This window comes from Pipistrellus kuhlii, unplaced genomic scaffold (genome assembly GCF_014108245.1).
Source record: "Pipistrellus kuhlii isolate mPipKuh1 unplaced genomic scaffold, mPipKuh1.p scaffold_m20_p_2, whole genome shotgun sequence".
Classification (NCBI taxonomy): domain Eukaryota; kingdom Metazoa; phylum Chordata; class Mammalia; order Chiroptera; family Vespertilionidae; genus Pipistrellus; species Pipistrellus kuhlii.
The window spans coordinates 59,711,898-59,736,233 of NW_023425515.1; the positions used below are offsets into that span (position 1 = coordinate 59,711,898).

Consider the following 24,336-nt stretch of genomic DNA (forward strand, 5'->3'; position numbering starts at 1 on the left):
AGTAACCGCCTTAAACATGTGGAAGCTTAAAGTTATAGGTAAGTATATTAAAAAATTATGTTCCGTTTTTGATGTTATTTAGGAAATGGTATATACAAGTCAGGTTTCTTTAAAATGCGTAAGGGGGCCTAAAAGTAGTATCTGCTCCATCTACAATTTTATTTGCTGCTTTTGTTGGGCACAGTTGTATCACTGTGAGGAGTAAACTTGGTTAACACATTAAGCACCCAGCCTGGTTTGTGTTTTGTCACCGGGGACTGGGTGCTTAACGTGTAAATTGGATTTATTTATTTATACTCTTCACCATTCTATCCATTCATTCAGAAGCATTAGGAATGTCTGGGGATACAACTATATGTAAAACAAACTTAATCCTCACAGATGCTAGCTTTAGTAGCAATGATGGCCCATCTGCCCACAGCTTCAGAGCAGCAGGATGAGTGAGAGCAGATGAAGAAGGTGCCTGCCTTCTACAAGGGCACACACCATACTCCGAGGTCAGGGTCAGGCAATGTTCCTTCCCAGGAGCTAGACTCTCCAGGTACTGCTTTCTTTGCATAGAACTGCCTAACGATAGTCATCTTTAATTGTGAGCCAGTAAGTACTGCTTGAAATAATACATGAAATTAGACACTTGAGGGCTTCATTTTTATTGAAAAAAAGAAACACACACAAAAAAAAACAATAGATGCTCACAGTAACAATGTCAGCCACAAATAGCAATAAAGATCTTATTCCCCCTTCACAGAGGCAGTCCTTCTGACCAGGTTTTAATGTGCCCTTCAAGCAACATTCTGTGCATTCACTATAATCTCTTATCTATTGTTAGACATATATCTATTCAGGACTTTATAATGGTTCCCATTTTGTCTAAAATTTGTGCATTTTTTTAAATTTATTGAAAAAATATTTCCATTTTAGTGAAAAATTGGATATAGTAAGAGTTTTGTAACAAGTTTTGATGAAAGGATATGAGAGAAATTAAGTATTCCTCAGGAATGAATTTCTGGAAAGGTTTTCACATTGGGATCCCTCAAAGCCTTTCCATCTAAAAGGGATCTCAGGGTGGGAGCAGCCGGAGATGGAGAGAATTGTCTTGTTCAAGATTGGGTTTGATGTCAGGGTTAAATGAAGCAGAAATGATAATCATTAAAAGTTCATGAAAAGGATAACAAACTAGTGTTTATTTGGTCAAACCATTATTTTGTATTTCACAGATATATATATGCTGTTTTGCTGTTTAAGATGTAGAATATTTTAAATCTACTTCGTGTGCACAGTAATTGTAGGGTAGGCAGTGTTATACCCATTGAATAGGAGAGGAAATTAAGGGTTTTGCTCAGGGTATTGGAGATGTACAGGTCAATTCAGATCCTCTGTTTTCATCCTTTCTATTTCCATTTTAAAAACATATAATTTTATTGATTTCAGATAGGAGGAGAGAGACAGAAATATCAGTGATGAGAGAGAATTATTGATTGGCTACCTCCTGCACACTCCCTACTCGGGATTGAGCCCACAGCTCAGACATGTTCCCTGGCCAGGAATCGAACTCTGACCTCCTGGTTCATGGGTCGATGCTCAACCACTGAATCACTTCGGCTGGGCTGTATTTCTATTTCCACGGGGAAATATATCTAGCCTTTCACTGCTTAAAAAATAAAAAATGTTGAGTCTTCAGCAAAGTTAGGTGCCGTTAATTAGTCTTAAGATTTCCTGTTATAGTTGCTATAAAACATCTCAACAGATGGATTCCAGAATAGGTCACAGCACTGTGAAAAGAAAAGAAAAATCATTTTTGTCCTTACTTCAGAGGTAGTAACAGATCTGAATTCATCTAGCTTAAAAAAACTGTTTACAAGCTGAGTTTCATGTATGAAAGAGAACATCTTAAATTGGCCTTGAATCTTCCCGAGTCCCTAAATCTAGTCCTCCACACTATCTGATCTATTACCTTCATGATTCTAAAAATGTCACTATTATCTACTATATTTTGTTTTCTTACTTGGCAGACTAAAAGTTGTTTCTGTTTTTCTATATGGAAGACAATTGACATATAACATTATATTAGTTTCAGATGTATAACATAAAGATTTAGTATTGTATATACTAGAAAATGATCACAATAAGTCTAGTTTACATCCATCAGTATATATAATAACAAAATTTATTTATTTTATCTTTTTAAAAATATATTTTATTGATTTTTTTTTATAGAGAGGAAGGGAGAGGGATAGAGAGTTAGAAACATCGATGAGAGAGAAACACCAATCAGTTGCCTTTTGTACACCTCCCATTGCGAATGTACCCGCAACCAAGGTACATGCCTTTGGCTGGAATCAAATTTGGGACCCTTGAGTCCGCAGGCCAACGCTCTATCCACTGAGCCAAACCGGTTAGGGCAAAATTTATTTTCTTGTGATGAGGACTTTTAAGATCTGCTCTCAGTAACTTTGAAATATGCAATACAGTATTATTTATAGTCTCCATGCTGTATATTACATCCAGGACTTATTTTACAACTGGAAGCTTGTACCTTTTGACCCCTTCATTCATTTCTCCCACCACCCAGCCCCCCCGCCCCCTCTGGCAACCACTAATGTCTTCACTGTTATCTAGGAGCTTGGATTTTGTTGTTTAAATTCCACAAATAAAGGACATGGTAAGGTGTTTGTCTCACTATTTCACTTAGCATGCTTCAGGGTCCAGCCATGTAATAAACGGATAAGATTTCATTCATTTTTCTGGCCAAAAAGTATCCCACTGTGTATTTAACCCCTTCATCTTTATTCATCCACTGACTGACACCTAGGTTGCTTCCATACTCTGGCAATTGAAAAAATGTTGCAGTGAACATGGGGTACATTGGATAAATATGTGTTTTCATGTTCATTGGATAAATATCCAGAAGTGGAATTGCTAGAACAAATGGTAGTTCTATTTTTAAGTTTTTGAGGAACCTCCACACTGTTTTTCATAATGGCAGTAGAAATTCACACTCCCACCAACAGTGCACAGGAGTTACCTTTTCTCCACATCCTTGCCAACATTTATTTCAAGTCTATTTGATAACAGCCATTCTAACAGGCAAGAGATGGTATCTCATTGTGGTTTTGATTTGCATTTCCCTGGTGAATAGTGATGTTCAGCATCTTTTCATGTATTTGTTAGCTGTCTGTACGTCTTCTTTGGAAAAATGTCTCTTCAGATCCTCTACCTATTTTTAAATTGTATTATTATTTTTCTGAGTTGTATGAGTTCTTTGTGCATTTTGGGATATGAATCCCTTATCACATATATTATTTGTAAATATTTTCTCCCAGTTAGGTAGCCTTTTCATTTTGTTGATGATTTCCTTTGCTTTGTAGAAGCTTTTTAGTTTGATGTAGTCCTACTAGTTTATTTTTGTGTTTGGAATCAGATCCAACAAATTATCACCAAGACCAATGTCAAGGAACTTACTGCCTATATTTTCTTCTAAGAGTTTATGGTTTCAGGTATTACATTCAAGTCTTTGAGTCTATTTTGAGTTAATTTTTGTTTACAGTATATTGTAGTTTAATTTCATTCTTTTGCATGTGGCTTTTCATTTTTCCAGTAACATTTATTAAAGAGACTTTCATTTCCCCATTGAATGTTCCTGTTTCTTTTGCTGTAAATTAATTGACCATTATGAATGGTCTTATTTTTAACCTCCCTATTTGTATCTGTGTGTTTGTTTTAAGCCAATACCACACTGTTTTGATTACTACAGCTTTGTAATATAGTATGAAGTCAGGAAGCATTATGCCTCCAGCTTTGTTTTTCTTTCTCAAGATTGCTTTGGCTATTCAGGGTCTTTTGTGATTCTATACAAATTTTAGACTTGTTTGTTCTATTTCAGTGAAAAATGCCACTGGAATATCTACCATTTTGCTTCTTATTTCCCAGACTAAACTGTTTGATCTTTTAGTTTATTCTTTTTATGACAAGAGGCAATCACCTTGATAATTTAGACCTTTTCTCAGGATTTTTAAAAAACTATCATAACCATTATTGTATCTGTTATTTATCTGTCTTAGTGATCCATATCCATTCATCCATGTGTCAGCATTAAAGTGATTACTTGGTTCCTCAGGATATATGGACTTCTATGGATCCATTATGACTTTTATGGATATAGATATGGTGTGGATACGTGTATATTAAATAGGTAAACTCTTTTTTCTTGCATTGCTAATTCCCTTCTTGATAAAGTACAGCATTTTAGACTTTTCTGATCAAACCTGCCTGCTTGAGAATAGTCCATAATGGTTCTTGGATTATAAATGGAGTTATACATATATAGTTTAAAGGAGAAATACAAGTTAGATAGTCCACACACTAACTATGACACTTTGAAATCATTTGCAACGTTTCTGTCATTACAATCAGTTCTCATTTGCTTGGAATTTAACTAGATAGAAAACAGAAAACCACAGAAGTGATCATACTGTGCCTATTTACATATTTCTTCTATACTGTTTATAATGATAGACTGATCCCAGCATCAATCTTTAGGAGCCTTTCACCATTTATACTTCTCCACTCAGCTGGGGCAGAGTTCAGACATGAAGGTTAGAACTTAACTTTTGACTTTAGGCTTAAAGGCCAAACCTCTCTGGATTACATGTCTATTCCCATTTCCACCTTTCTCCTATAAAGGTCATACAGGAAGAGAAAGAAATAAAATCTAACTTATTTTATAATAATTATTTTATGATGAAGCCAATATCCTTCCGGAAGAATGGACTGGGATTTGGTCATGCTAGTAATAGCAAGGATTATATTTAACTCTACTTTCTAAATTGGGTTTAGAAAACTATGGAGTACAGGCTGCCAAGTTCCTGTATGTGGTCACTGTGGTATAGTGAATGCTGATGTACTTGAAAGTCAGCAGACTCCTGTGTCTCAATTCTTGGATTTTAAGTGCTGTTGGCTTCTATAGTGTTTTGGTCATGTACGGTGAGTAGCACACAGGGGCAGCGGTCATTCCAGGGTTATGCAGCAGTGAATGCTGGCATATCTAAAGAAGAGAACTCCTGCCTTGGCTGGTATGGCTCAGTTGGTTGGAATGTCATCCCATACACCAAGAGGTAGCAGGTTCGATTCCTGGTCAGGGCACATTACGAGGTGTGGGTTCAATCCAAGGTGTTGGCACAGGTGGGAGCCAGCCATTCCTGCCCCTAAGAGTCCCCAGTAGTGGGTATACAGGAGGCAGCCAAATTAGGTTTCTCTCTCACATAAAAGTTTCTCTCTCCTTCCCTTCCTCTCTCTAAAATCAAATTTTTTTTTTAAAAAAAAAAGAAGAAAAAAAATAGTAGAAGGGAGGAGGAGGAGGGAGGAAGAGGTAGGAGGAGAAGGAGGGAAGAGGAAGAAGGAGGTGGAGGAGGAGGGAGGAGGAGGTAGGAGCAGAAGGAGGAGGGAGGAGGAGGAAGGAGGTGGAGGAGGAAGGAGGAGGAGGAGGGAGAAGGAGGGAGAAGGAGGGAGAAGGAGGGAGAAAGAGGGTGAAGGAGGAAGAGGAGGGAGGAGGAGGAAGAAGGAGGAGGAGGAGGGAGGAGGAGGGAGAAGGAGGAGGTGGAAATAAGCGAATTCCCCTAAAAAGTATTAACGAATCTGATATTCTGAGTTCTTGGCCTGACCCTGCCATTTGCTGACTGACCTTTGGCAAGGAAGGAAACTAACATTTATTATATTTTGTGTACTAAGTCACAATACATTTTGATACTTTCAACCATTATTACTAGAGAAAAAAAGACTCAAAATGAAATAAATTGCTTTAAAATCTATAGCATAGAAATAGAGGAACCATGCAAACCTATGGCCTCACTCTAAGGCTTAAGTTCTTTCTATTATAGCCAATACCTCTCTGAACTCACTTTACTTCTCCGACTTGTAACTGTGAAATAGGAATGTTTAGTGTGATGATCAATTAAGTGTTTTGAATGATCTAGTGTTATAACCTCCCCAAGATCATCAGTTTTCAGATAGTGCTAATTGTTCTTAAGTAGAGTCACAATCTTACTTGATTAGTTTGGTGGCATAGAGCTCATGGCAGTGTGGGACTACTGCTTGATCATTCTCTTGTTTTAAACACTATAATCCTGTTAATGTAATTAAAAAAAAACAAAATCAAACAAAAAATCCAAAAACATCAGTTTCCCCCTAGCCCCATTACGTTAATTCAAACTCAGCTTCTAATCAACTAATTAAAAAAAAAATGCTATTAGGCATAATTTGCTCATCTTATGTTTCTGTTGCCTTTTTAAGCTGAAGTATCACTTCCTTATTATTAAACTAGAGGCCTGATGCACGAAATTGGGGCAAGAGTAGGCCTTCTTTCCCCCTGACTGCCTGCACCGGCTTCCCTCTGGCGACCAGGACCCGGGCTTCCCTGGAAACCCTGGCTTCATCCAGAAGGTCGTCTGATCAAATTAGCATATTAAGCTTTTATTACTATTGATACTTACTATTTTTTTATGATAATGCTCAGGGTTCTAGGAAGAATTAGGATTTATTCCTGCCCCTAAGAGTCCCCAGTAGTGGGTGTACAGGAGGCAGCCAATCAATGATTCTCTTTCATCATTGATGTTGCTATCTCTCCCTTCCTCTCTGAAATAAAAATAAAACATATATAGTAAAAAAATAATAATTTAAAAAAAAAGTAAAAGTGAAAACTTCTGTTGTGGTACAGGGTTGAGCTAGGCCGAGGAAGAAAGAGAATGAAAATGCCTACAAGGAAGATATAGCAAAACTTGCAGAAGGAATAAATTGAAGGAAAAAATAAAAGCATTTATGGGTTGTACCAAAAAATCTTGGCTAAGTGCATAGTCTTCCAAACTTTCCTAATTTTAGTCTAAAGGCTGAGAAATGACAAGCAACACTGATTTAATACTAAAAGTTGAGAGTTTATAAAGCTATAAAAACAATTCAACTCTTACCTTACAGGAAACAACTGAGGAAAACATCCTTGCGTTTTAGTGGCAACAAATTTCTGGATCTCAAGCACTTGTTTTAAAAGATGTCCCGTGGAAGATTTGTCAATTTTTGTTAACACCATCTGCAAAAAACAAACAACTAAATGAGTTCATGTATGCAACGTATGAAGCATACATTATGTGCTTTAACTACACAGGAGTTTACTACTTGAATTAAAAACTAGTGAAAAGGACCCTAAAGCCATATTTGCAACTACCATAAACCAAATGTTTCATATCATCACTCTGTATCTGTGATCAAAGAAATATGTTAGTAATATTGGGTCGAGTTTATTCATATAAAATTGGCAACTTATAATCATTCTTGACACACAAAATGGTTTCATCTCACATGTAACCTAAAGGAAAAATTAGAAACCCAGATTTAGTTGGTTGTATCCATTATTTCAAGTTTTATATAATTACATTCCAAGTAAGCCTATAACTTATTAGGCTTACTAGTAAGTAATAACATTGAATAATTTACTTATTCAAAGACAATTACATACTACAGGTAAGGCCAAGGTATGGCTGGTTATTAAATCAATTAAAAAGTAAAACCTTGATCTATCAGATTTTCTTGGGGAATTTCTATAACATTAAATTTCCTGATTCATCATTCATACTTTTCTGTTATAAAATGTAGATGGGCAGAGGGAGTGAGAAGCAAAAAGTGTGTGGTTTCTAATGACCTATGAGATCTGTGAATGGAAGTCTTTCCTTATCAAGGCAAATACTGATATTTATTTTTATTTTTTAATCTTTATTATTATTATTTTTAATATTTATTGTTCAGATTATTACAATTGTTCCTCTTTTTTTCCTCCATAGCTCCCTTCTACCTGGTTCCCTCCCCACCCCATGCTCTTCCACCCTTCTCCCCATTGTCCTCGTTCATAGGTGTATGATTTTTGTACAGTCTCTTCCCGAACCCTCCACACACCTTTCCCCCCAAGGATTTTCAGTGTACTCCCTTTCTATGCCCCTGATTCTATTATATTCATCAGTCCATTCTGTTCTTCAGATTTTTTATTCACTTGATTTTTAGATTGACTTATTGATAAATATGTATTTGTTGTTCATAATTTTTATCTTTGCCTTTTTCTTCTTCTTCCTCTTCTTAAAGAATACCTTTTTGCATTTCATATAATTCTGGTTTGGCGGTGATGAACTCCTTTAGCTTTTTCTTATCTGTGAAGCTCTTTATCTGCCCTTCAATTCTGAATGATAGCTTTGCTGGGTAAGGTAATCTTGGTTGTAGGTTCCTGCTATTCATCACTTTGAATATTTCTTGCCACTCCCTTCTGGCCTGCATAATTTCTGTTGAGATATCAGTTGACAGTCATACGGGTGCTCCATTATAGGTAACTAACCATTTTTTCTCTTGCTGCTTTTAATATTCTTTCTTTGTCGTTAGCCTGTGGCATTTTAATTATGATATGTCATGGTGTGGTCCTCTTTGGATTCCTTTTGTTTGGGGTTCTGTGTGCTTTCTGGACTTGTAAGTCTATTTCTTTCACCAGGTTGGGGAAGTTTTCTGTCCTTATTTCTTCAAATAGTTTTCAGTATCTTGCTCTCTCACTTCTTCTGGCACCCCCATAGTTCGGATTTTGGTATGCTTTAAGTTGTCCCAGAGGCTCCTTACACTATCTTCATATTTTTGGATTCTTTTTTCTTTTCTGGTTGGTTGTTTTTTGCTTCTTTGTGTTTCAAATCTTTTACTTGATTCTTGTTATCCTGTAATCTGCTGTTGGGTCTCTGTATAATATTTTTTATTTCAGTCAGTGCATGCTTAATCTCTACTTGGTTCTTTTTCATATCCTTGAGGGTCTTACTAAATTTATCAGCCTTTTCTAGAAAATTCTTGAAAAAACCTTATAACTGTGGTTTTGAACTCTATATCCAGTGGTTTACTTTCCTCCATTTCTTTAATTTGTGACCTGTTTCTTTGTCTCCACAATTTGGCTGCTTCCCTGAATTGATAGAGTGGCTTTGTGTGGTAGTTGTCATATAGGGCCCAGTGGCTCGGCCTCCCCCGTTACCTGAGGTGGACACTCTTGGTGCATCCCTTTGAGGGCTGTGTGCATAGTCTTGCTGTAATTAAGCCTTGACTGTTGTTGGTATCACTGGGGAGAATTGACCTCCAGGCCAATTGGCTGTGAGGATCAGCTGTATCTACACTGGGAGAACTTCTGTGCTGGAGGCACCCTTATGAGGGAAGACTTGATTCAGTGGACTTTGGTGCTCCTGAGCCTGCTACCTGAGTGTGTCACTTATGGATCTGAGGAGTTGTAATCTGGATGGTCCTACGATGACCCCTTGGTACACTGGCTCTTAGATCTCAAAGGAGGCCACCCAGCAGGAACTACAGAGAGATCTGTAGATTCATCTTCTTTTTTGGGGTTTTGGAGGTGCCCAGATGAGGCCCAGCTGTGAAGCCATGCAAGCTGCCTTGGGGACTTGGGCCTTCTTTTGGATGTTCTGGGTCTCTCTGACTCAGTTGCAGTTTGTTAGGTAAGTTTAGATTTCAAAGGACCAGGCCATTCACATGCAAAAGCCTCTGCACACAGCTTGGATAGGGCAGAGTCTCAGGTTGGAGCAAACAGAAATGGCTTCCTGTTCACCTTGCCCCAAGAGGCCCTGGGTCTCAGTGTCCCATGGTAATCTCTGCAAGCATCTCTGAGAGAAAGCTGCCCTTGTGTTTCACCCACTGCCAGACAGTCCAGTTTCTCACCATATGAGTCTGGGTCCCCAGAGTATCGTCCGTAACTGAAGTTCAGAGCAATCAGGAGCTCGTGTCTCCCTCCTGCTTGAAAAAGACAGCCATGTCCTCAGTTGCCAGCCCTCTCCATTTGTGCACCTCCATACCTCTGCACTTTACTTCCCCAGCTCCTCTGAGTCTCAGAGTGCTTTTCTCTTCCCTTCTAGTTGTAAAATTTCCACTCAGCCAGCCTTCCTATGGTTTTGGGAGATGTCCGTTTTGTCTTTTAGTTGTAGTTTTAAAGTGGTTGTGCAAGCCAGCAAGTTCAGGTGTTTACCTATGTCACCATCTTGTTTTTTGTTTTTTTTCTTCCAAATGCTGATATTTAAAAGGAAACATAATTCCTCTAGTACAAACTCTTTTTCAGAAAGGGTTTAATGGTGGGGCTTTGGTGCTAAAACTGAAGAAAATATGTGATTTCATAAACTGATAGCTATGACACCAAATCAGGAATATTATCACTTAAAAAAACCCAGTTTGGCATTACTTAGGCATTTTTACTTTGTAGACTAAGTTTATCAATCCTTTGACTCCTCAAAACTCTATATTTTCACTAACGTTTCAAAGGGCTTTGCAAACCCGAAGAATTCCATAAGTATAGCAATAAAGAAAAATTGCTCACTATTAAAGTTTGACTTGTATTAAACTCCACTGTCAAATTTAGTAGTTTACTCACTATTGTTTAAAACCAAAGTTTAGCCAATGGGTTCTTCACTTTTCCTTAGGAAATTTAAGAGTGCTTCTTTATTTGTAAAACTCACAAAGCAAAATGAATGTTTATATCAACCTACTAATCCAATGGTCGGGAAACTCATTAGTCAATAGAGCGAAATAAACTACAATGATTGAAATTTCTTTTGAGAGCTGAAAACAGACTTCTGCACATGGGTCACGAAATTTCAATCACACAGTGTGTGTGCCTCAAGGGGCCAAAGAGCTGCATATGGCTTGCAAGCCACAGTTTGCCGATCACATACTAATCAGTATTTTATTATAAATCAAATAATAAAATATTGGTAAGATTTTAACATAAGAAATCCTGTTTTCTTTAAGAATCTCTATATATAAAAGCCTAGTGGCCAGAACAACAGAACGAGTGGAACAACCCAAATGACCAGTTGCTATGACGTATATTGCAGCAGACAAATGGCCCACTCGGGTCTCCAGTTGCCGTCCCTCCCCCAACTTCCGGTGGCCCCTCCCCTCACTGACATGGCCAGCCCCCATCAGGTCAGGCTGCCGGATCCCACCCGTGCACGAATTCATGCACCTGACCTCTAGTACAGTATAAAAATCCTACTTGTGTGTGTGCTGGAGCCTGCTATGTTCTTGTAATGTTTCTTAAATTCCAAATTAGTTTAACAAATTTTTAGTTGCAGTTTTATTTACACACTGTTAAGTACTATCTGCCAAGCTACTTTTAAAGAGCTGCTAACATTTTGGACAAATATTCACATTGCCATTAAAATACAAAACAAAAACAGTAACAGAAAAAAAACACACCTAGGAGCACCTAAATAAACAGTTTAAAAAAAAACCAACTTTGACTATATTTTTGAAAACTTAAAGCTGAGAAAAGGAAGAGAGAATAAAAGTAGTACATAATTTATTTTATTAATGGCTAACAATGGTAAAGATTATATAAAAGGTGCTCCTTTATCTCTTGAAGAGGAAAGACTTATCCATTAAAAAGAGACAGACACAGACACACACAACCGGTATGTATTTCTAATTGCAACCATGACTCAAAAGAAATACTTACTACATAAGGCAATGCAAACTCTTCACACATTTCTATGGCAATATTGTCTGCTTTCTGAATTCCAGCAACACTATCCACTAACAAAAACGTTCTCAGCAAACTGTAAGAATACAGAAATAAAGATTAATGGCAATATAAAATTCATTCCTTCCTCCTTCCCCACCTCTCAAGGTATACCAATAAATTTTCCTTTGATTTTTAATACAAATTTAAAAACATTTTTAGGCAAAAGGAATCCTCAATTCACTAGGTCTATCCTATAATCCAATAGTTAAATAAATTCACTAAATATTAATTTATTTCAGAAGCATGTATTGCACATGACTCTATACTTGGAATTGGATGCAAAGGTGAGTAAGCCCCTTCCTCTAAAAGCCTGAACTCTAGTGGGAGAGAGAGAGAGAGACATGTATAAATATCTTATATAAATATCTCATATTAATGTCTATGTAAAGCCACAACAAGAAAGATACTTAACACTTCTTTATACTTCAAAAGTTTAACATAAATTTTCCTATATAAGTGCAAAGCTTGAAATACTTGCCTACCTAGGAAGACCAATAAAAGGAAACATTTATGAAGGATGTGATGTCAGGAGTACTTTAAGAATAATTAGAATTTACAAAATTTGTTTATATTTAGTAAATACCACATTAATCAACAATTTTCATTTTCAAAATTAGCCAGCTAAGAGTTTGGTATAAAAACATTAGTAAACTCTTCTGAAGTACTATTTATAGTCTCAATTTAGAAAAATACTTGAATTTCAGATTAAGTTAACCTACAGGAAAAAAACAAAGCAAATATGCAGTAAATACTTTGGTTGTAAATGATGTGTTGCAGAATATTATGAGAATAAAATGAACTTTTTAAAAGTCATTTGATAAAACTGAAGTGGTTATCATGTGTAGAATGCTCTATTACCAAAAATATGCTTTTGGTTTAAATGTATAACTATTATAAACCATTTCCCCCCCTTACTTCTTTCGTTCTTTTAGATAGGTCTCTACCATATCAACAAAATCTTCAGGTGCTCGATAGCCATAACCTGGCATGTCCACCAATGTAAAATATTTTCCAACTTTGAAAAAATTCATTTTCTTTGTGTGGCCCTGATAAAATAAATAGAAAAAGTGAAAACTTGCTTAAAATTTGTTCAGTATATATTTTATAACTCAAAATATTTTCTATTCAATCATATTTATTAACATGAATAAATATTCTGTATATAATCCCAGCTACTGAATTAAACAGGAAAAGAAGATAAAGCCCTGGCTGGTTAGAGCATCAGCCTACCCACTGGAGGGTCACAGGTTCAATTCCTGGGTCAAGAGTACAATCCTATGTTGCAGGTCTGATCCCCATGCAACCAATTGATGTGTCTCTCTCACAATGATGTTTCTCTCTCTCACTCTCCCCTCCCTTTCACTCTCTCTGGGATCAATGGAAAAAATATCCTCACTTCTTGGGTAAGGATTAAAGAAAACAAAAACTAAAAAGATAGAGTGGCTGGAGATATGCTTAGATACTACTCCTCTCCAACTCATAATTTTAAGATAATATATATGACTGAAGAAGAACTTTAGATTCCATATTAAAAATATGTAGGCAAAATATTTTGGAAGTCTTTCCTGTTTCGTTAGTTCTCAGTAAAAAAAAAAAAAAAGTTAACCTGGTGAGACTCTACTAGTCAATATTCTCTGATGAGTAATGTACCTCTAATAAGAAATGAATTTGGCACAGTTTAAATTAAATACAACCATAAAACCTAGATGTAAAACCTGATAGTTTATTATGCCTGGACTAGAGGTCTGGTGCTCTAAGTTTATGCACTCAGAGGGGGTTCCTCAGCCCAGCCTACACCCTCTCACAGTCCGGGAGCCCTTGGGAGGATGTCCACCTGCTGGCTTAAGCCTGCTCTCTGGGGAACAGGCCTAAGCTGTCAGTCGGACATCCTTGGGGCTGCTGCGAAAGTGGGAGGGGCTCCACCTCCATGGCTAGGCAAGGCCAGCCATGAGCCGGACTTCTGGCTGAGCGATGCTCCCCCTGTGGGAGCACAATAACCACCAGGGGGAAGCTCCTGCAATTGAGCGCCTGCCCCCTGGTGGTCCGTGCATGTCATAGTGACCTGTCACTCTGTGTTCAGTCATTTGCATTTCAGTCTTTTAATAAATATGATAGTCTTTGGTTGATCACCTCCCATCCACCCACGATTGGGGCCAGGAAAGGACATGAGAGGTTGGCCAGCCGGGGAGGGACCGTGGGAGAGCTCCAGGGCATGTCCGGCCTTTCTCACTCAGTGCCAATCTGCTAGACCCCAGCAGCAAGCTAACCTACCAGTTGGAGCATCTGCCCTCTGGTGCTCAGTGCATATCATAACAACTGGTTGAGCAGTCGATTGTCTGACTCCTATTGGTCAGTGCACATCATGGTGAGCAGTTGAGCAGCCTTAGCATATCAGTAGCATATCATGCTTTGATTGGTTGAACGGCTGACCTGCCAGCCAGACACTTAGCATATTAGGTTTTTATTATATCAGATTAATGCTTCCTTAAAATCAGTATGCTTTCAATGTTTCACTGGATGGGTTTAAGTACTTTCATTATACCATTTAAAAAAAAACATGTACAACACTATAAAAAAAAATCTGTGCAACTAAGATTGATGTCATGATAAGTGGATTATTCAAGATTTTATCTCTATGGATATTTATTAATCAGAAAAGGAAAGATTAAGATAAATAAACAGTCAATTGTTTGAAACTTAGAACAAATATTTTCAGAAAAAGGTGTTATAAATGGTGCTTAGGTTCCCAGTCAACTATACTACAATATATAATAAAGAGGTAATATGCAAATCGACCCTGACACCCTCACACAAGATGGCTGCCCCATGTGGTCAAAGTTGGCCGCCCACATGTGGTCAAAGATGACTGCCACAAATGGCCGGCAGTGGAGGGTAGTTGGGGGCCACCAGGCCAGCCCAGGAGGGCAGTAGGGGCGACTGGGCCTGCAGGGGAAGGCTGTTGGGTGGGATTGGGTCTGCAGGGGAGGGCTCTTGTGGAGGATCAGGCCTACAGGGGAGGGTAGTTGGCGGGGACCGGGCGTGCAGGGGAGAGCAGTTGGGGGAAGCTGGGTCTGCAGGGGAGAGCAGTTGGGGGGGAGGGGGGTGTGGGTCTACAGGGGAGGGCAGTTGGGGGCAACCGGGCCGGCAGAAGGAAGATAGGGGTGACCAGGCCAGCAGAGGAGGACAGTTGGGGGTGACTGGGCCGGCAGGGGAGGGAAGTTGGGGGTTACCAGGACATCAGGGGAGGGCAGTTGGAGGTGATTGGACAGCAGGGGAGGGCAATTGGGGACACTTGGGCTGGCAGGGGAGCAGTTAGGTGTTGATCAGGCTGGCAGGGGAGTGGTTAGGGGGTGATCAGGGTGGTAGGCAGGCGAATGGTTGGGAGCCAGCAGTCCTGGATTGTGAGAGGGATGTCCAACTGCTGGTTTAGGCCCGATCCCATAAGGGTTCTTGATTAGAGAGGGTGCAGGACACCCCCCAGTGCATAAATTTTGTGCACCAGGCCTCCAGTGTATCAATAAGAAAATGATTTTAGAATTATAGATGAGGAATGTCAGAAATACATTTCTTGCATTGTCCTCTCATAGCATGAACCAAACACCCTGCCTGTAAGTGAGAGTTTAGCTGGGTTATCTGGTGAGGCAGAGCAGGAGGAAGGGCAGGAGAATTAACGGATGACAACAATCATCAGTGACAGAGCCAGGGAATCAACATTATGAAGAAGTCAGAAGCAAGAAAGGACTAGTGAAGTCTCTTGGAAGAGTTCCAATGCAAAAAAAGAGGGCAGTAAACACTGAATTGGTGGGAATGTTTTGCCATGGATGGATAGTAAGGTGAGAGGAACTTGGGGAAGTACTGAAGTGCTTAGCTATTGGCAGAGTCTGCATCATTGAGAAGGAAATAGAAAAAATTAGAAAATTAAAATTTAGAAAGCCTGTAGGACACTACAGCAGACTGGTTGGGATAATAAGCACATAATTTGGCCCAGAGTAGATTGGGATTTACCTGACTGGTGTATGTATGAGTTAGCAAAATATAAAATATTACAGAGGGGGAAAAAAAACCTACTTTAAAACTATTTCCTCTAAAATCAATATAGAACTAAGATGATCATTCTTGAAAGCGAATCTATATATATATATACTAGTAAAAGCCTAAGCAACTGTTTGACTGGCTGGCCAGTTGCTATGACATGCACTGACCAGCAGGGGGCAGATGCTCATTGCAGAAGCTGCCCCTTGGTGGTCAGTGCACTCCCACAGTGGAAGTGCTGTTTACCTGACGAACGGGAGCCAGACGCCAGACTCACAGCTGGCAAGCACAGCTGTGTAGGTGCAAGCCTCTCCTGAGGACACTTCCCCTGCATAGCCCTCCCCCATCTGGATCAGGACTAGGATTGGGACCAGCATTGAGACTGACTGGGTGTGAGCCCACGGCCACTTTTCAGTCATGGCACACTGGTATCACCCTAGGACGGGCGCGCAGAGATCACAGTGGAGCGGCAGCAAGTCTACTGAGTGGCGGCAGCAGGCGCAGCATGGGTGGGATGAGTGGGAGCAGCACGGCACCCAGCTCAGGCTTGGGCTCTTCCCTAGCTGCCTGCCCCTTTGTGCACCGCTACATCCCTCAGGGAATGCTGGACTGCTGGTTTTGGCCCAATTCCTGCAGGCCACACCAAGAACCTCACTGGTGTACAAACCTGTGCACTGGGCCTCTAGTCCTGTATAATAAAAGGGTAATATGCAAATAGACAGAACAATGAATCAAAGAGTAATATACTGAGGAGAAACCAAGATGGCGACATAGGGTAGACACCTGAATGCAGCCTACCATAAGAAATTTGAATTTAGAACTGGAAAACAGGGAAAACATTGCCCTGAAGTGCCAGACGGCTGGCTGAGAGGAGGCTCTACCATCTGGGAAGGAGAGAGAAGGCACGGTGAACCTCAGGAACTGTGAAGGTGCGAAGAACTGTGCGCGCAAAAAGGCAGCCGCCAGACTTCTCTGCTGGCTTGCTTGCGGAGTGCGGAGAGGGCAGGCTGAGTTCGCTACTGGCTTAATCCCTGCACATGGAGAGAGCGGACAACTAATGTGTGGCAGCTAGCTTTCTTGTTCTGGAGGAAAACAGAACCACCCTATTGCTCTGATAGACGGTCCCAGACAAAGAGGGGCCAGACTGTCTGGCAGTGGGCAGAGATCTCTCCGAGGTGTGGGAAACCAGCGGCCATTACTGCAGGACTCAGAAACCAGACCCTCGTAGGGAGGGGCTGAATAAAGCTTGTCTGCACCACCTGAGACTCCGCCCCATCCAAGCGGAGCACAGAAGCCCTTCCAGTGGCTAGCTTTCTCGTTCGTCGTGAATAGGACGCTCCTAGGGAGGGACAGACAGAAATCAAAGCTTGTCTGTGCCTATACCAAAGAGGTGCATGCGCCTGCAACTAATCTTGCGGGATTCACCAAAGCTTGGCTGTGCCACCCCAAGACTCCACCCCATCCAAGTGGAATACAGAAACCCTCCTAGCTGAGACACTTCTGATCCTCATAGCCAATTGGCTTGGAGATCAATGCTTCCCAGTGATACCAACAACAAGCAAGGCTTAACAACAAGACTGCACACACAGCCCACAAAGGGCTACACCAAGACTGTCCACCTCAGGTAACTGGGAGGCTGACCCACTCAACCATATAGGACACCTTAGCACACAAAGCCACCCTACCAACTCAGGGAAGCTGTGAAAATGCTGAGACAAGGAAACGATCACAAACAAAAGAAATGGAGGACAAGAAGCGACTGGATATAGAGTTCAAAACCATGCTTATAAGGTTTGTCAAGAATTTCCTAGAAAAGGCCGATAAAATAAAGGAGACCTATGAGAATATGTAAAGGGATCAACTAGAAATAAACAATACATTGTCTGAAATAAAAAATATTATACAGAGTCCTAAAAACAGAATGGAAGATCACAAGAATCAAGTCAAAGATTTGGAACACAAAGAGCCAGAGGGCACTCCACAGAAGCAAGAAGAGAATCCAGAAAGTTAAAGATAGTGTAAGAAACCTCTGGGACAATTTCAAATGAACCAACATCAGAATTATGGGGGTCCCAGAAGAAGAGAAAGAGCAAAATACCAAAAACATACTGAAAGAAATAGTGACAGAAAACTTCACCCACCTGGGGAAAGAAATAGACTTACAAGTACAGGAAGTGCACAGAACCCCAAACAAAAGGAATCCAAGAGGACCACACCAAGACACATCATAATTAAAATTCCAAGAGCAAAACACAAAGAGAGCATATTAAAAGCACTCATATGATTGTTAGCTGATTTCTCAACAGAAACCATGCAGGCCAGACGGTAATGGCAAGAAGTATTCAAGGTGATGAATAGCAAGAACCTACAGCCAAAAATACTCTACCCAGCAAAGCTATCACTCAGAATCGAAGGGCAGATAAAGAGCTTCACAAATTAAAAAAAAGCTAACGGAGTTCATCAGCGCCAAACCAGAATTATATGAATTGCTGAAAGGGGTTCTTTAGGAAGAGGAAGAAGATATAGTATAGATAAAAATTATGATCAACAAATACGTAACTATCAACAGGTGAATCTAAAAGCCAAGGGAATTAACAAACCTGATGAACAATATTAACTAGTGAATATAATAGAATCAGAGGTATGGAAGGGGAGTGGACTGACAAATCTTGGGGAAAAGGAGAGTGGGAGGTGTGGGAAGAGCCTGAACAAAAACTGTGCACCTATGGATGAGGACAATGAGGGGTGGGGAAAGGGCAGATGGTGGGGTGGGAACCTGGTGGAGGGGAGCAATGGAGGGCAAAAAAAATGAGGAACATTTGTAATAATATGAACAATAAAAATTTATTTTTAAAAAAAAGTAATATGCTAATGATATGTGCTTGCTATGACATGCACTGACCACCAGGGGGCAGTGCTCCAACCAGAAGTTTAGCTTGCTGCTGGGGTCTGGCTGATTGGGATTGCGCAAGATGGGCTAGACACACCCACGGTCCCTCCCCAGCTCGATCATGCACCTGGCCTGTGCCTTCTCAAAATCTGGGTCCCCTTGGCAGATGTAGGAGAGCTGGTTTCAGCCCGATCCTGCAGGCACTCCCTTTGGGAGGGTGCCAGACCCAGGGCTCATGTCTGGCAAGCACTGCTGTGGCAGCAAGAGCTCTCCCTATCGGGACTGATTGGGCATGGGCCCACGGCACGCACAGCGGGGCCTGGAGAAGCAGGAACAGCAGTAGGAGCTGCAGGTTGGACAATGGGTTTTGGCCCAATCCCTGCAGGCCACCCATAGAGACCCACCTGTGCACGAATTCATGCAGAAGGCCTCTAGTATAGAATAACAAAAGAACAACTCTTTGGAAAGGATTTTGACCAAGGAAGATTTCCTCAAGATACTGGCAAGACTACTAAAATAAATTTTGAGACATATTTCCTTTCCTTCAAAGAAATTCAAAGGCATTGATGAAATCTCTTACTTTACTACTCGTTTGAAAGAAATCACTTTTCTAGGAACTTGGCTATTATCATTTCTTGTATCCTCCAACATTTCTTATTCATCTTCACCAATTGAGAGTTCTGGCAGATTTGAAATTTCAACATACCGGGGTTTTGGAGACTCTGACTTCAACCTCTGGAGCCAATGAAAACAAAGCCTTTATTAGGGAGGATTTTCCAACATTGCTTCTGCCTATAAAACACACCTTATACAAGAAAAGAGAAGGGAAGCTGGGTGAAAAAGGTGAAGAAATTAAGCAAAAGAAAAAAAACCAAAACAACAAACTCATAGACACAGACAATAATACGGTGATTACCAGAGGGAAAGGGAAATGGGGGGAGTTAGAAGAGGGTAAAGGAGGAATAAATGGTGTGGAAGGAGACTGGACTTCGGGCAGTGAACAGACAATATAATATATAGATGATATTTATATATCTATATATATAAAAGCCTAAGTGACCATTATGACCAAACATCTGGTTGACCATTTGCTATGAGGTGCACTCAGATGCTCAATGCAGGAGCTGACCCCTGGTGGTCAGTGTGATCCCACAGCCGACCTCCCGCAGTAATTCCCCCTGGCTGGCAGGCCCCGATCGGGACTAGGTAAGATGGCCAGCAAGGCCTAAGGACCACACTTGTGCATAAATTCATGCACTGGGCCTAATATTACAGAATTGTACACCTGAAACCTATATAATTTTATTAGACAACTAGAGGCCTGGTGCATGAAAATTCATGCACTTAGGGCTGTCCCTCAGCCCGGCCTGCAACCTCTTGCAGAGCAGGAGCACTCAGGGGATGTCCAACTGATGGCTTAGGCCCACTACCCTGAATTCCAACCTCCCTCTGCAGGAGGTGACCTGCCGGCAGATCAGGGACAGCACTGTCCAGTGAGCAGCCAGCCCTGTCCCCCATCGCCCTGTCACCACCGGTGGCCTCCCTCTGTTCTGCCGTTTGGTCTATTTGCATATTAGGCTTTTATAATATAGGATGTCACCCCAATAAATTCAACAAAAAAATTTTTAAAGAAGAAAAAGAGAATTGAGTATTAGCTTAATACATAAATTTATTATTATGTATTAGTTGCAAAAACCTGTCAAGCTATTTCACTCCTGTCTCACCATAATATAGATGATACAATGAGGCAGAAAGAGGTTAAATACTGGCCCAAAATTATATAGCTAGAAAATAAAAGAGTTGAAATTTGAACTCAAGACATCCATATTCAGAACCTGTACTTTTCATTACACTATGCTACTCAAGAATATCTGTAACATTTATTAAGCATCATATATTTACAAAGCTTTTTGAAGCAGAACTACATTTCCCCACAAACTTTCAGAGCACAATGTAATTAAGAGGTTATTCCTTTCTCTTGAACTCTCTTCTAATTAAGCTTTTCTCCTTTAGTGCTCTATACTATAGTCAGCTCAGGGCACACATACAGTAATTACTAAAATTCTCTAACACAGCAAAAAATATATATTATTTTTTGCTAATCACATACACAAAAAATATAATTTTGATTTATTCACTCCAGATGGCTATTGTCATTTTTTAATTTGAGAATCTGAAGGAAACAGAGGTAAGTGCCCCTGACTAGTCAGATATTATATGTTTTAAAAATTCTTGTAGTTCACTGGTTGAAAATCACTGCTCTATAGTGTAGAAAGCAACAATATATTCCTGATAGTAACCATTAATACACATGCCTCTGCTTTCTAACATGGTATTGAAGGGGGTATAATACTAATCAGTGGTTCCAAATGAGGGTGTGTTTTGGAAATTTATGAGGAAATTTTTGATTATCAATATGATCAGATGGCATTTAGTAGACAGGGGTCAGGGATACTATAATATATATTATGCAAAACTGTGGTCAGTCCTTCAAAATGAATCAATCTGAATCCTGCTTAAATTTTAAATGCTCTGCCAAATTAAGTGCAATGATAATCTACAGATAATAAAACTGAATTTTAATAAAATTGAATTTTAAAAAACAAATACTCAAAAAATCCAATAATTTAAAAGCAATGCTATCTCAAAATCATTAAATGATATATATGTTCTTAAATTATAGTAGTTCTAAATATATTCGAAGGACATTTTCAATGCAGTTGTGCAGTTACTACAAATACAGCAGATCCCTGAGTAACATCCATTCCTTCATGGACATTTTGTTATAAAGTTGATGAGAGAAAAAAAAAAAATCAATTCATGGGCAGGGCCACTGAATGTGGAGTTTGTACGTTCTCCCCATGTTTGTGTGGGATTTCTCCGGGTACTCCCATGTCCGTAAGATGTGCACATTAGGTGAACCTGCGAGTGAGTTTACACTGTACCACTCTGAATGAGTGAGGGTGTGTGTGAGTGAACCTTGCATGGCATCCTGTCCAGGACTGGTTCCTGCCTTGCCCCCTGAGCTGCCAGAAGAAGCTCTGGCAGTTACCCTGAACTGGAATAAACAGGTTCGAAAATAATTACCTTAGTTGTTTTTAATAATCATTCTTAAATGTATGTATAGTTCACTTTTATTTCAATGTTTAATATTAGAAATGTTTTGGGTCTTTATTTAGATGTTAGGGGATGTTTTGGGGACCAGAAATATGCCTTAGGAACTTAGCACTTGTTTGTATTAATTAGCCTTTGGTAAAATTGTTTTCATTATAGTTATGTTGCTTAGTCTCAGTTTCCAAGACACCATCACTGTGTAAGTGAAGACTTACTGTATGTAAAGAGATCTGAGCTTTCTTTTACCAGACTTAGAACATATTTTATTAAATAATATAAAATATTATTAAGCTGCAGTATATGCATAAAATGCACAATCATGAAATGTCACTAAAATTGTTTTTAAAAAATCTGCATTATTGCCACCAGCTGGCATGGCTCAGTGGTTGAACATTGACCTGTGAACCACAAGGTCACAGTTTGAGTCCTAGTCGGCCTATGTGCCCCCAGTTACAGGCCTGATTCCCAGTGTGGGGCATGCAGGAGGCAGCTTTAGTGCTATTCAATGATTCTCTCTCATCATTGATGTTTTTCTCTCTCTCTCCCTTCTTCTCTGAAATCAATTAAAAAAAAATACTGTTGTTCCTTTATGTCTCTGAGTTTGCAAGACTGCCAAGCAGGCCTTCTCTGAGAGAGTCAGGTTAGCATATGGCCCCTTTTCATCCACAAACTGAAGTTATTTACTATTCTTTTTTTCAATAATTTTTTAAAATTTTGATTTCAGAGAGGAAAGGAGAGGGAGAGAGAGATAGAAACATCAATGATGACATAGAATCATTGATTGGCCACCTTCTGCATGCCCCCTTCTGGGGATAAAGCCCACAACTGGGTCATATGCCCTTGACCCTTCAGTTCCAAGACCAACACTCTATCCACTGAGCCAAACCAGCTGGGGCCACACACTGAAGTGACTTGCTTATTTAATTAAAATAGTTACAAGCTCCCACAAAGCTAAGAAACCTCTCATGTTTTGGGAACAAGAAGTAAGCGACGACAAAACCCCTTCCCCAGCCTCTCCGCCACCGGCCGGCGGCGGCGCTCTCACCTCCGGGCGGGGGAGGTCGGGGGCGTGGTCCAGACGCACAGCCGAGCTCAGGTACTCGATGCGGTTCCGAGGGGTGGCCGTGAAGAAGCCCTCCGCCCTCGCGACGTCCTCCAGGCTCGGGTCAAAGACCCTCAGATGAAGGTCGGATCTGGCGTCAGGGTGGAGATGCCGCTGGAGTTCCTGTAACGGGAACACGAGCTTCGTCAGTTCCATTTTTGGCAGCTGTAGGACCTCCCTGAAGGCGTGGGACTTGCTGTAAGCTCGGCTCAAGCGCCCCAGCGCTGCGGGCATCTCAATGAGCCTGCCCATGCCCGGCCGCAGCCTGGGCGCCGCCATGTTTCTCTCCCAGAAGCCCTGCAGCAGGACCTCATTCCTAGCGTTTGGGCTGCGCGTGCGTGACCCGTCCCTCCACGCCTGCTGGGAATTGTAGTCCGCTGTGGTCTCCCCTTCCGGTCCAGAGGTCTGCCTGCACTGAGCTGGGGGCAGGCGGTGTCCTGTGGCGAGTCACACCTTGATGGCGCGCCTTTGACGTGTTTGCCGCTGTGGGGAGACTGTTGACTGGTTTCCAGTGGTCAGAAGACACTCCCGGCTGTGCGGCCCTTAAGGCTCAAAGGAAGAAGAAAACGTGTGAAGTTGTAGATTTCAGGCCCGCTTACTTATCACAGTTTTGTGGTTGTCTCACGCATCTTTGGCTGGTACGTACACATCACTAGGAAACACAATTTTACAGAAAAAAGGGCTGGCGACAAAAGTGGTTGAAGCGGCATCTGGTTTCCAGGGAAGAGGCAGTTTATACTTTCGCCCTCTCTTTAGCTGCAGGAAATGTCACTACATTTTCGAGATTTCTTACAGAATAAAAGCAAAAACAGTTTGCAACAGGTGTTTACAGAGTTGTTTCATGGAAGTCACATAAGGATAACTTATTTAAAAAGTTGATTCTCAAAGCAATTCAAAGTCATCAGCGCGGAAATGGGAGATACATGTATTATGATGAATAATTAAAAAGTATTCCTGCTGAAAAGTCTATAGTTCTCTAGAAACATCAGCACCAAACAGCAGAGCAATCTTAACGCAAGCCTCTTGAGCGATTCCCCAGATTGTTAAGTGACTAATCAGGGCAATTCTTGAATGAATGTCATACAAAAATTAATGAACAAGACCAATGACTACAGTAGTCTGACCTGCTGCTGGCTGCCTTATTTTTAATCTTTATATTAGGCTTTTAGGCTTCCCCTAACATTCCCATGATAAAACACTTTATTGTAAACATTCAGCTATTTTGGATACATTTACTATTGTGTGTGTGTGTGTGTGTGTGTATGTATTTTAACTCGAATACCGTTCCAAATCCTCCCCCTGAACTTTCAATAGTATATTTAGAAGTCTTTCTATATCAGTACTAGTATATCCTCACTTACATGATTGTTTTTAATAGGGGCATATAATTTTATTTATTTCCCCATAGTTTGGTTGATCTCTAATTAGATTTTGTTATTAAAAACAATGCTACAGTGAACACTCATAAATAAATTATCTTTACCCAGTTGTGAGAGTGGACTAAATTCCTTAAAGAGGACTTGACAGTATTGGATATGTGCATGTATATTTTTAATATCTCTATTGAAAAATATCCTCTGAAGGAATTGTTCCAAATTACCCCCTAATAATTAA

At 40.3% G+C, this 24,336-nt stretch overlaps 1 protein-coding gene across 3 annotated transcripts; it reads right to left on the reverse strand.

Moving 5' to 3' along the window:
- Positions 1 to 479: 479 nt before the first annotated feature.
- Positions 480 to 23,040, reverse strand: GTPBP8 (GTP binding protein 8 (putative)). 3 transcript variants are annotated; one of them, XM_036444792.2, is made up of 6 exons: positions 22,666 to 23,040; positions 19,213 to 19,311; positions 12,500 to 12,630; positions 11,519 to 11,618; positions 6,960 to 7,078; positions 480 to 1,391 (listed from the first exon to the last, which is right to left on the reverse strand). In XM_036444792.2, the coding sequence occupies exons 1-6, from the start codon at positions 22,999 to 23,001 to the stop codon at positions 1,340 to 1,342; spliced, it is 837 nt and encodes a 278-aa protein (XP_036300685.1). In that variant the 5' UTR covers positions 23,002 to 23,040; the 3' UTR covers positions 480 to 1,339. The 3 variants fall into 3 exon arrangements, with proteins under 3 accessions (XP_036300685.1, XP_036300686.1, XP_036300684.1); XM_036444793.2 differs by having other exon boundaries at positions 480 to 1,387; positions 22,666 to 23,039; XM_036444791.2 differs by lacking the exon at positions 480 to 1,391 and adding an exon at positions 1,670 to 1,772 and having other exon boundaries at positions 22,666 to 23,039.
- Positions 23,041 to 24,336: the final 1,296 nt, after the last annotated feature.

Coding starts and splice junctions, on each gene's coding strand:
- GTPBP8 (XM_036444791.2), bottom strand. CDS start 23,001: ATGGCGGCGCCCAGGCTGCGGCCGGGCATGGGCAGGCTCATTGAGATG. Junction 19,312..22,665: donor CCGACCTCCCCCGCCCGGAG/GTGAGAGCGCCG, acceptor TTCTTGTATAAG/GTGTGTTTTATAGGCAGAAG. Junction 12,631..19,212: donor TCAGAGTCTCCAAAACCCCG/GTATGTTGAAAT, acceptor TTATTTTATCAG/GGCCACACAAAGAAAATGAA.